Source organism: Rutidosis leptorrhynchoides, chromosome 3 (genome assembly GCF_046630445.1).
Source record: "Rutidosis leptorrhynchoides isolate AG116_Rl617_1_P2 chromosome 3, CSIRO_AGI_Rlap_v1, whole genome shotgun sequence".
Classification (NCBI taxonomy): domain Eukaryota; kingdom Viridiplantae; phylum Streptophyta; class Magnoliopsida; order Asterales; family Asteraceae; genus Rutidosis; species Rutidosis leptorrhynchoides.
Genome location: NC_092335.1, coordinates 572,741,850 through 572,753,999, shown reverse-complemented (window position 1 = coordinate 572,753,999; position 12,150 = coordinate 572,741,850). Strand labels below are relative to the sequence as shown.

At 35.6% G+C, this 12,150-nt stretch overlaps 1 protein-coding gene across 1 annotated transcript; it reads left to right on the top strand.

The window, feature by feature from the left end:
* The first annotated feature begins 10,658 nt into the window (after positions 1-10,658).
* On the top strand, positions 10,659-11,408 carry LOC139902106 (uncharacterized). Its single transcript, XM_071884761.1, has one exon. It carries the CDS (start codon positions 10,659-10,661, stop codon positions 11,406-11,408), a length of 750 nt encoding a protein of 249 aa, XP_071740862.1.
* The last annotated feature ends 742 nt before the right edge of the window (positions 11,409-12,150 follow it).

Genomic DNA, 12,150 nt, shown 5'->3' with positions numbered 1-12,150 from the left:
GTTGAGTATGTTTCTGTGCGTGGGTGTGATTTAATTTTGTGGTGTTATGTTCATAAGTCGTCCTTGTAGAACTAATAACGATCATATTTGATCCTTGAACTTTAGTGTGTTGTGATAACACTACATTTTATATTTTCACTTTATTATTATCACTCGGAAATATTTTTATCATAGGACCAACCTAATAATCTAGGATGAATCAAATAGAGCAACCGTATATATATATATATATATATATATATATATATATATATATATATATATATATATATATATATATATATATATATATATATATTACATGTAATATATAAACACTTATGTTTGATTTTAAGATAGTGCGATTATACACGGTCTTTCAGTTCTTAGTTCTTACATAATTTACTGGTACCCTTTTTGAGAAAAATATAATAAATGTATATTTATTTATTTTTATTTTTTTGCAAAAATAACGAATACTATAAATAACGGGATCTTCATCGAAAAATGAAAATTCTAACCAATACACCAAAGAGATGAAACAACCAGACGGCTCGAAACAAGTAAACGTCACAAGCCGACGCTAACTTCAACCGAGCATAATCACAACCACAACCACATCATACACAAAGAAAAAAATACAACCTTTACAACTACACAAAAAACCAGCAAACTACCAACAAGAACACTACCAATCTAAAAAGCCAAACAACAAAAACACAAACAACAAAAACACAAACTAAGAGGGTTTTTTACCGTTCCTTCTATCCGGACCATTTGTAAACCCGTCAACTTTGTCGATATGTAGCCCTTTACCCTCCGAGATTTGATGTTATACGAGATGACGTTGGAAGAAGAACTACCAATTCGGGTTCCAGGAACCCAAGGAAATCTTTGATCCACAAACTCATGAAAAAAAAACCTTTTTGGTCACTATCTGAAGGTCACCCATCCTTAGCATTCATAAAAAGTTTTTGTAGCGCTTCTCCATAATCAAGATCTTCTACAATATTTTTTTAGAGAAAATGAACCCTCCTCATAAGTTTCTTTCCCCTTCGTTCTCGAATCCTTCTTAATGAACTCAAGAAGTGCTTTAGACACGCTTCTATTTAACACGAACCAAGCTTTGCAAAATCCGTCACAAGAAGGTAATACATAATCACAATAAAGTCTACCACTTCGTCCAACTAAAATCGGTGTAGGTTTATCATTCTTATTATCAACAAGACGCCCTCCCGACTCTACCACCTGCTTCTTTTTCTTCTCCTTCATAGCACTATTAAGTCTTTCTACGAATGAAGGTTTAGGCACAGAAACACTAACACAACCGTCACCCTCAAAAATACTTTCCTCGATTAATTGAGCCCTAACCGGCCCATCATCCACAATCTTTGTTTGTTCTAAAACGGGCTCATTACTCGGTAAAACATCACACGCAGAGAGAGACCCCGCATCTATCGACCCAAACCTCAATTCAACCTCATTTGCTAACAAACCCAAACCGTTACTCTTGACAGATTTCGAAGAAGAAGGCAACAATGACTCATGATTACCATCCCGATGTAGGAAAATTGTATACGAAACTGAAACACTTATATATATTCTCACAAACGTAATAATCATATTGCTAATAAATAATCAAACTAAGAGAAAGTTGAAACGATCTAACCAATATTAGGTTGAACCGGGCTTATGTTTGACACAATTCCCTTAAACAGATTCTTCGTCTGTTCCCAGGGTACACCGGTCCTAAGCAGCGTACTGCCGAACTTGAACTTGTCTGAAAAATCGTCGGAGGGGAGACCGTGTTGAATCGAGAAAGAAAGTTGTTGCAACCTTGTGTGTTTCTAGTAAACGTACTTTGTTGTTTGTTATGTATTGTTTTGGTTGTGTCTATTTGCAAGGAATTAAGCATCAATATATAGCAAGTCAAGTAACCACTACCATTATCATAATGGACATAAAATTCATTTTAAAATGATCAATTCAATCGTTGCAGTTGATCATTATAATAGAAGTCAAAGACTTAGTACTTGATGTGACTATTTTAGTGACACAATTATTGCCCACTCAATCATAACCACAACCACTTCACATTATAACAATTTAACATGGCTTGTAGTTAATCCCTTATAACTACCTTTCAACTTTGTTCCCACTCCTAAGTGAGACAAGTTGTTTCACTTGCAAATTATGTACCAAACAACTAACTTTGAGATCGAATATCTCATTCACCTTTATTTCACTTTGGACACATTTTAGCTTACTGTAAAGCCCTCATCAATGACTATAAAACATGCTAACCAATTATTAATATATGTCACTTGATCATATATTAATCGTTGTCTAAAAATGGTGAAACACACTTTTTTCAACATATTTCCAACAATCCCCCACATGAATGGATATCGCTATCAGAAACAACACCATCCGATTAAATTTCAACAGTTGGATCTTGCATACGATAGGTAGGTGTTACCCTTTGAACCTTCGCTTATGAAACGCACTTAGTCTACTGGCTCTGAGTAGACGGCGATGAATTTGAACTCGTCTGCCGTTTGTGTAGGCGACAATACGCTTTACACAAGACTCTCCCTGACAAAGTCAAGTCCTCATAGTTATGTCTGTTATGGTCATGGACATTAGCCTGGTTCTGCGAGAGCTTATCAAGTATTGTGCCCCAAAAACACCCTTCGAAGCGACCCCATTTCTCTCTCACATAGGTGATTCACCACAGCGTGGCTACTGATTAACCATGCATGGTTATTTCAGTTGAATCATTAAAAGCTATGGGCTTATCCTCTTACATGTCACTTTTAGGAATGAAATAGGAAGTCTACTCTTAATTAGTAAACTCCCTTTAAAATGTGTAGGGGTTGCTAGTTTAGTAATTAACTCTCCTACAGTGACTTTCGCCAGTTCATGCAAGTAGGTTGTCCTATTGAACTCAAATCTTGGGATCTCCAGTCAACTGAGTTAGGTTTTCCTTCATATAAACTTAGCCTTTCATGGGCTTTAGTCCCATTCCCACGCACGACTCATATATTAACTCTCTGCTTAAGCCTTTTGTCAGCGGATCCGCATTATTATCCTTTGACTTCACATAGTCAATATTGATAATTTCTGTAGAGATTAGTTGTCGTACTTAATTATGTATACGTCTCATATTTTTTCTTCTTCTTACCATTACACGTTGTAATATGAGCTCTACCAATCACCGATAGGCTATTACAATGTATACATATGGCCGACACCGGCTTAGGCCATCTTGGTATATTCTCAACGAATTGACGTAGCCATTCTCCCTATTCACCGACTTTATCTAAAGCGATTAATTATGATTCCAGCGTGGATCTAGCAATAACCGTTTGTTTAAACGATTTACACGATTTAGCATCACCTCCAATTATGAATACATATCCACTTGTCGCACTGGAATCATTTGTATTAGATATCCAGTTCGCATCAAAGTGACCGTTGATCATTGCAGGATATCTGTTATAATGCTACTCGTGATCTCGAGTACCGAAGTAACCTAATCATACAACTCTAATGAGTTGTACTTAGATTATTCATGTATTTATTTAGCTTGCTTACAGCATATGCTAAGTCGAATCGAGTACATTATAACGCGTTATCATGAATCATGTTCTTTATATCAAAATACAAGACACCCCCACATTTTCAAGCTATTGTGTTCATTTTACACAACTAACTAGGGTTAGTGCTTATCGTTTCAAAGCTTCCCCCCACATGTCTTGTAACTTGATATCATAATCATACATATCTAATATGATTCTAATCAATAAGGCGTTCAAATGCCCACACATAAGATTTACATCTTTTATGATCCATATTTTAGCATATTTAAGCAATTCTTAGTCATATTCTATGTTTGACCTAGAGACGTTGAATTTAGAGAACTTTACAGAAGTTTCGCACTCAAATTATATTTGCATCTTAATACTGATTAGGTGATTCAAAGTCTCAAGATAATAAAATAATAAAGATTGACATCTTTATATTTATAATTATCTTCTATATCATATTCCACATAAAATGGAATACTTTACATCATCAATGATGTTTACAAATCTGGTTTCACAATATACCAAATGCTTCTATTACTGAATGAAAGAGATTTTGTCTTTAAACAAATTCAACACATTGAAATATTAGTTGTTAATTGATCTCTGCAGATGATCATTATTAACAAGTCTAAGTCTAGTATTCTATAGACTTCAAGTCCAAAGTATGAGAATATAAGACGCATCATTCATGTTCTCCATAGCTTTTCTCACAAGGAATGTCATACCATATCATTTGTATCATGACAAAATCGACTTCATATATTCAAACACCACCTTAAAATATACCATTTAAGATGGTTTTAAGTTTCACATATATCTTCGTATACATTCAGTATTAGTTCCTTTATAAGCATAACGCATATGCCATTCTTGGATCTTATCTTCTGTGCCTTGTAGTGGAACAACTACCTTTTCCAGGCATCAGGGTTTCATCCATTTTCTTTTGGAATATCTTATTTAAAAGATAATTTTTCGATAGGATGGCATCCCCCCGCATTGACTGGCTTACAGCAGAACTCACCAACATGTCATTCACCATTTCTTTCAAGGTTCTATTCTTGCATTCAACGGTGCCATTCGATTAGGGTAAGTAAGGTGCAGTGCATTCATGCTCAATGCCATTTTGTGAACCAAATTCAGCAAAATGTGCAACATATTCACCACCTCTATCACTGCAAACAACCTTGATTTCCGTTCAAGTTGATTCTCAACTTCGTTTTTATAAGCAATAAACGGAATCTATTGCTTCATCTTTACCTTTAAACAAGTAAATATAACAATACTTTGTCTATCATCCATAAACGAAATAAAGTATTTGTTTCCATTCGTCGTTAGAATGGATCTCAAATCACACACATGAGTGTGGATCATAAGAAAGACGATCTCGTTAATTTGGCTTCAACACAAATTTCACATTTATCGGGCATAACCCTTATGAACATACATTCCACTTTTGGTCAACATGACCTTTTGAACATACATTCCCCTTTTTCTTTACTTTTTGAAGACATACTTGTTCAACAGCAATGGGGAACATCAGATACTTACGAATCTCATGAACATACAAACACATTGATTAATGTAAATCCCTTTGCAGAGTTCATTTTCACAAAAATAATCTCATTGCCATTAATATCATCAATGGCAGACTCATGATAACACACACATGAAGGAAAACCCTAGTATAAGTTCACCATTTCTTGATGTTTGAACAAACCAAGTTAACTTCAGAGATCATCTGAAATTTAAACTGAATTAAACTGTTTTAACAAAACAAGTTGTTTCAGTTGCTAAGTTGTTAAGAAAACAACAAGTACTACATGTACTGAATTAATTTGAGTTTTCAACCCAAAATTAAAGTTCCAGTTTATCGTGAACAAACTGAGTTAAACCAACAGGTTTCAACTCAATCAGGTTAAACCAATCAGGTTTCAACCAAATAGGTAAAAGAAACATGTTTTCAACCTAAACGGGTAAATCGAACTGGTTTAAACCTAACCGTGTAAACCAAATAGTTAAAACTATTTGGGTTAACCAAACGGTTTCAACTAAACGGTACTAAACCATTTCAACACAAACAGGTAAACCAAATAGGTTTTAATCCAAACGGGTAACCAAACAGGTTTCACCATAATACATTTTCAACTCAACCGGGTAAATCGAATAGGTTTCAACCCTACAGTTAAACCAAGCAGGTTTAAACACAAACAGGTAAACCAAAAGGTTTAACTAAATGGTTAAACTAAACCGTTTAACCCAAATAGTTAAAACAAAGAGGTTTTAACCCAACTATTAAATTAAACAGGTTTAGAAACCAGTCCAATAACAGTCTAAAACTGTCTTAATAAAGTCCCGAAGACGGTCCAAAACCAATCTTGAATACTATCCGGAGACAGTCAGAATACCTGTTCGAAACCATGTTCGAAAACAGTTCGGAAACGGTCCAAAAAGCTGTACGAATACGCGTTATAGAACGAATCAACCATGTCATTCAACATAGTTGTGGCATAAGGAATCCGAATGATTCCAAACCCGAACCGCGCTCTCAATTTGAGCATCATGTTCCCCTTCAACAACTTGGGAAGCAGTTCAGCCAAGAACTTCGCAAGGTTCGGTCAAGAACCTCGCAAGGTTCGGTCACGAACCTCGCAAGGTTCAGCGTGGTCAGCTAAAAGAACATCTTTTACTGCCACCGCTTGAAATTTACACCAGTAAACTTCTCAGGTTTCTCAGTATGAGAAAGAGCCACATTCGACAGTGGTAGTACTGTCCAATAAGAGGTCCTGATTGGCTAAGCAAAGTTATATATATACAACACATATAACCAGCAAAAGCATAAACAAGTAATTAATCTTTTTGAGGTTGTTTATAAACAAAAGTTATATATGTACACCACATAGACTACGTGTTCAACATCAATATCAATTAGATATTATATGTAATAAGCAAGGATTTACTGTCCACAATAAATTAATACCGAGTAACATATCAAAGCATTCATTCATCAGTATTAATTATGCAACTAATATTCGCAAACATTAGTAAGTTTTACAACAAAGTCATCCGTTATAATTGACCAAATACCACATAATTAATTGGTTATATTCAGATTCACATTGTGTAACAAATTGCAATCAATCAAAGTAACATTTCAATACCTGTGCCATCTAAATAGAATAATTCAAACCATACACTTCAATCAGTTTAATTCTTTTGTAATTTACTTGAGAAGTACACGTAGTGTTGGATATAGTTTTGGTTAGAAGAATTGGATATGGTTGCATAGTATTTGTGAAGGATTTTATCCCACATAGGTGGGAGGAAAAAGTTGGAGGGGACTTGCTTGGTTATAAAAGAGGGGTTAAGTCTTCATTCCAAATTGCACCAATCAATACACTTTAAGTATTTGATTATTTCTTTCTTTCTTACCCTTGTTTGAGAGTTGTATTAGTTAAATATTTTGAAGAGTGTAGTTGGCTTAAGAGAGTCGTCTATATCATTGTAACAATTTGTGATATAGTGTATTTCTCTCTTTGGGGGCCGGTGATTTTTCTCCTGTTTTGAAGTTTCCACGTTAAATCTTGTGTTGTGTATTATTCTTATTTCTTTACTATTATTGTTGGGCTGGGTGGTGGGAATTAGTAAGACCGTAATTTTCCAACAACTGGTATCAGAGCGTCAGGTTTGACGGGGGTCTCGGTTATAGGAGTCGAAGTATGCTCTGTGGTTGCCACGGGAGTGGATCGTCCACATCAGAAACGAGTTCTATTGATCGTATAGGGTATCTGGTTAGACAATATTTTTTCTGATTCGTAGTAATAGTTGGATTTGTTAGTGGCGAGTTGTGGATTTCCGATTTAAAGGGTCCTGGCTACCTGCTACATCTTTTGGCTATTCGAAACGTGAGCAAAATCAGAGAAAGTGTTGTTTATAGGATACGGATACTATGTCAAAGTTCAGTCCAATGAGGTTTGATGTAGAGAAATTTGATGGGAGGATCAATTTTGGCTTATGGCAGGTTCAAGTCAAGGATGTGTTGATTCAGTCCGGGTTACACAAGGCATTGAAAGGTAAACCCACCTTTGTTCCCGGCAGTGATTCTAGCAGTAAGTTCGATGAAGAAGAATGGGATGATATGGATTTGAGGGCAGCAAGTGTGATTCGTTTGTGTCTTGCAAAGAACGTGCTTGCAAATGTGCACGGGTTATCAACGGCAAATGAGCTTTGGGTTAAACTAGAGCAGTTGTACCAGGGCAAGGGCATCTCAAATCGGTTGTGTCTTAAAGAACAATTTCATACTCTGCGTATGGATGGGGGTTCAAAGATTTCAGATCATCTAAGTATTCTTAACGGTATTGTTTCGGAACTGGAGGCTATTGGAGTTATAATGGATGATGAAGATAAAGCTTTGAGGTTGATATTATCTTTATCATCGTCCTATGAGCACATGAAACCCATTCTAATGTACGGGAAAGAAACGTTGAAGTTTGAAGATGTTACTAGCAAGCTCCTATCCGAGGAGAAAAGATTGGAAGGTAACGGGGTCTCGTCATCAGAAGCTACGGTACTGTTGTGTTCGGATAGGCGGAAGAGAAACTCCGTAAAGAATCTGACATGCTGAAAGTGCGGGAAGACTGGGCATGTAAGGGTTAATTGTCCCGGTGGAGCTAATCCGGCAAATGCCTCCAAAGATGCTAACATTGTCTCCGTCGTTACGGAGAGTGACGAATTCTTCTGAAGTCACATCATCCTCATGGTGTGTCCGCGCCACCATGAAAAGGGATGTTCGTTAGCGGTTCCACAATTGCACATGGGCACTGGTTTGGCATTGGTGCAGGTTGTGTGGTGGAAACTGATGTTGTAGCTGATGAAACTTCCAGGGAAGCCAAACAGGAAGTTGCACCATAACTTTTCAGCTGGTTATACAACATGTGCCGAGGTGAAATGCTTGAAATGTGATATTCTAAGTGTGATACTCTTTATAGTGGGGTATGATAATTCTGTTTAGAGTTATGATTGTCTATGATGACAATGATTGTCGGGTCTTGACAATGTTCGATGCAGATGAAAGTTTTGTCTCTTGGGAGATAATGTCAACAGCATGAAGATGAGGATCTTGAAGTTGTCGTCGAGGAAGCGTCTACATCGATTATCCTTGCAATATGGAAGCATGGTTATCTTCTTCTATCCAAAAGGTGGAGATTTGTTGGATATAGTTTTGGTTAGAAGAATTGGATGTGGTTGCATAGTATTTGTGAATTTTATCCCACATAGGTGGGAGGAAAAAGTTGGAGGGGACTTGCTTGGTTATAAAAGAGGGGTTAAGTCTTCATTCCAAACTGCACCAATCAATACACTTTAAATATTTGATTATTTCTTTCTTTCTTACCCTTGTTTGAGAGTTGTATTAGTTAAATATTTTGGAGAGTGTAGTTGGCTTAAGAGAGTCGTCTATATCTTTGTAACAATTTGTGATATAGTGTATTTCTCTCTTTGGGGGCCGGTGGTTTTTCTCCTGTTTTGGAGTTTCCACGTTAAATCTTGTGTTGTATATTATTCTGATTTCTTTACTATTATTGTTGGGCTGGGTGGTGGGAATTAGTGAGACCGTAATTTTCCAACACGTAGAACATGTACATAATTCAAGTAGTACACGTATAGCAGAACTAAAATATGAAATTTTATCGTTCTATTTATAAGCGTAAGAATCATAACGACAAGTTTAATAATTTCCTTTTCAATGCTTTATTTTCTACGCAAAGCAGTTTCGTATTCAATGAAAAAAAAAATATCAAACGAGAGAAAAAACACCTCGAGTGATACATGATTTTAATCGTGTTACCTTACATATGGCTATGCGGTGACACCGGGAATCGATCTCGTTCCTGTCTTAACACACTATGGTTAAACACTTAAACGAATAAAAATCGTTAATGGCAATACCTGCAATTTATTCGCCGGTGTTGTCGATTGTTACCGCCGCTAGAAAAGAATGATGATGATCATCAACAAAGGTCATCCAATCTTATGTTCACGGGTCTTCCAAAGAAAATACGGCAAGCTCGATTTGAAACAAAACCAAACATATGAAATTAATCTAGGATCGTAACCAACGATCTTCGACGATATATACATAAAAGAGTGAAACAGATTAATACACGAATTTGTATATACGAAATTGTTAATTGAAGTTGAATTTATTATAATCATCAAACTGTTGGGTTATAATCGGTTTATATCAAAAATGGTTTGCTAGTCACGTTCAGTTGCAATTTAAGATGGCTGGAAACTTAGATTTAATAGTTATTTATTTTATATGCTATGTTTTAATTAATTGTTTTATTAGTATTGAATAAGTAGTATGTGGACCTAAATTAGTGGAAGTCATGGAGTGAGTCAGAAGGTGTGCCTATTCTTTAGGAATAGAGTATGGTAGTTTAGATAGTGCTATTTTCCAGCATGGTTTACGTTTGTTTTCTAGCTATATAAAGCTAGCATCTGTTGGTTAATAAAATTGTACTTTTTTGTTTCCAATTCTTTATCTACTTTAGCATACATCAAATATACAATCATTATTTTCTTGTTTTGATCTCTGATCTGAAAAGGACCTAACCAACATTTGGTATCAAGAGCTTAGACTCAATCCTATGAAAGAAAAGCAGTAGCAGTAGCAGAGTAGCAGGCTGATAATTCAGCAATTAGCAGTCAAAAATAGCAGTCTAAAAGCAGTGAAAACGAGAAGAAAATAGCAGCCGGTTGCAGCAGATTTATGCAGTAAAAAAGAAGCAGATAACTGCAGTAAACTCAGCAGAAAGACGTCTAAATTAGCAGCAAATATAAGCAGAAAAGCAGTAGAAGATAGCAGGAAGTGGTACCAATAAATATCAGAAGTTCACAGCAAGAAGTAGTAGCAGCAAAGCAGTACAAAGCAGCAAAAAAAAAAAAAAAAAAAAAAAAGAAGTCAGCAAGTATTAAAAGGCAGAAAAAAAGATGTCATCAAGCGATGGGACTTAATCCGTTCGTGAGCAAGGAACCGTACCAATTCAATGTCCAAAATTAACCGAGACTAACTACACCACATGGTCCATTATGATCGAAACGGTTCTAAGGGCATATGGCCATTGGGATGCTATCACCCAAGATGAGGTTGATGAGAAGAAAAATTATACTACCAAAGGTATAATTTATCAAACCCTACCCGAAGATGTTCTTTTGCAAGTTTCCAAACACAAGAATGTGAAAGAAGTTTGGGAATCAATCAAAACTCGTTATGTAGGGGCTGAATTAGTTCAAAAAGCAAGGTTACAAACATTGAGAAACGAATTCCAAATGCTAAAGATGAAAGAGAATGAATCAATTAATGATTTTTCGGGTAAGATAAATAGCATTGTTGCTAAATTCAAGAGTCTTGGTTCTACTCTTGAAGATGAGGTGACTGTAAGGAAGTTTCTTAATTCGGTTCCAATGAAATACTTGCCAATTGTAGCTCCCATTGAACAATATTCGGACCTTACGAAAATGCCATTTGAAGAGGCGGTTGGAAGGGTGAAAGCCTATGAAGAAAGGCTTCTAGGTCATGAAGAAAAAGATGAAGAACAAAACAAACTTTTGTTGGCAAGTGAACAAAAGTATGGTGAAAGTAGTGGACGCGTAAGGGGACGTGGAAGGAGCTATGAAAGAGGTGGTAGAGGTCGAGGAAGAGGCTCGGGTCGAGGTAACAAGAGTGGGTTTAGATGTTACGAGTGTGGAGAGTTTGGACACTTCAAACATGAGTGTACAAAATGGAAGGGTAAGGAGCATGAAGCAAACTTTGTTGAAGAGGAACCGGCATTGTTATAAACCGATTAAGCGGGTGATTGTTGGGTTATAATCGGTTTATATCAAAAATGGTTTGCTAGTCACGTTCAGTTGCAATTTAAGATGGCTGGAAACTTAGATTTAATAGTTATTTATTTTATATGCTATGTTTTAATTAATTGTTTTATTAGTATTGAATAAGTAGTATGTGGACCTAAATTAGTGGAAGTCATGGAGTGAGTCAGAAGGTGTGCCTATTCTTTAGGAATAGAGTATGGTAGTTTAGATAGTGCTATTTTCCAGCATGGTTTACGTTTGTTTTCTAGCTATATAAAGCTAGCATCTGTTGGTTAATAAAATTGTACTTTTTTGTTTCCAATTCTTTATCTACTTTAGCATACATCAAATATACAATCTTTATTTTCTTGTTTTGATCTCTGATCTGAAAAGGACCTAACCAACACAAACAAGCAATTTTATTTGCAAGCAAAATTAATAACAAAGTAAACATGTTTATAACCACCGAAACATCATGGCAAATTACAATCAATTTAATAAACCGGTGCATTAATAGTATTTTATAAGTGTAATACATGCTAAGGATATGGTCTCCAATTAAGATAGGATTCTTGGGTATATTTTGTATAAGTTTGAATGCATATCTTTGTATTTATACACGATTAAAATACTAATACTAATATGTATTCTAATAGACCATAATAACATATATGGCAGAGTTATATCAACATAAATATTTTAGACATACAAAATTTATATCACAGGT

Bases quoted from the DNA above. Each gene is read 5' to 3' on its own strand.
- LOC139902106 (XM_071884761.1), top strand. From the start codon at position 10,659: ATGATCGAAACGGTTCTAAGGGCATATGGCCATTGGGATGCTATCACC.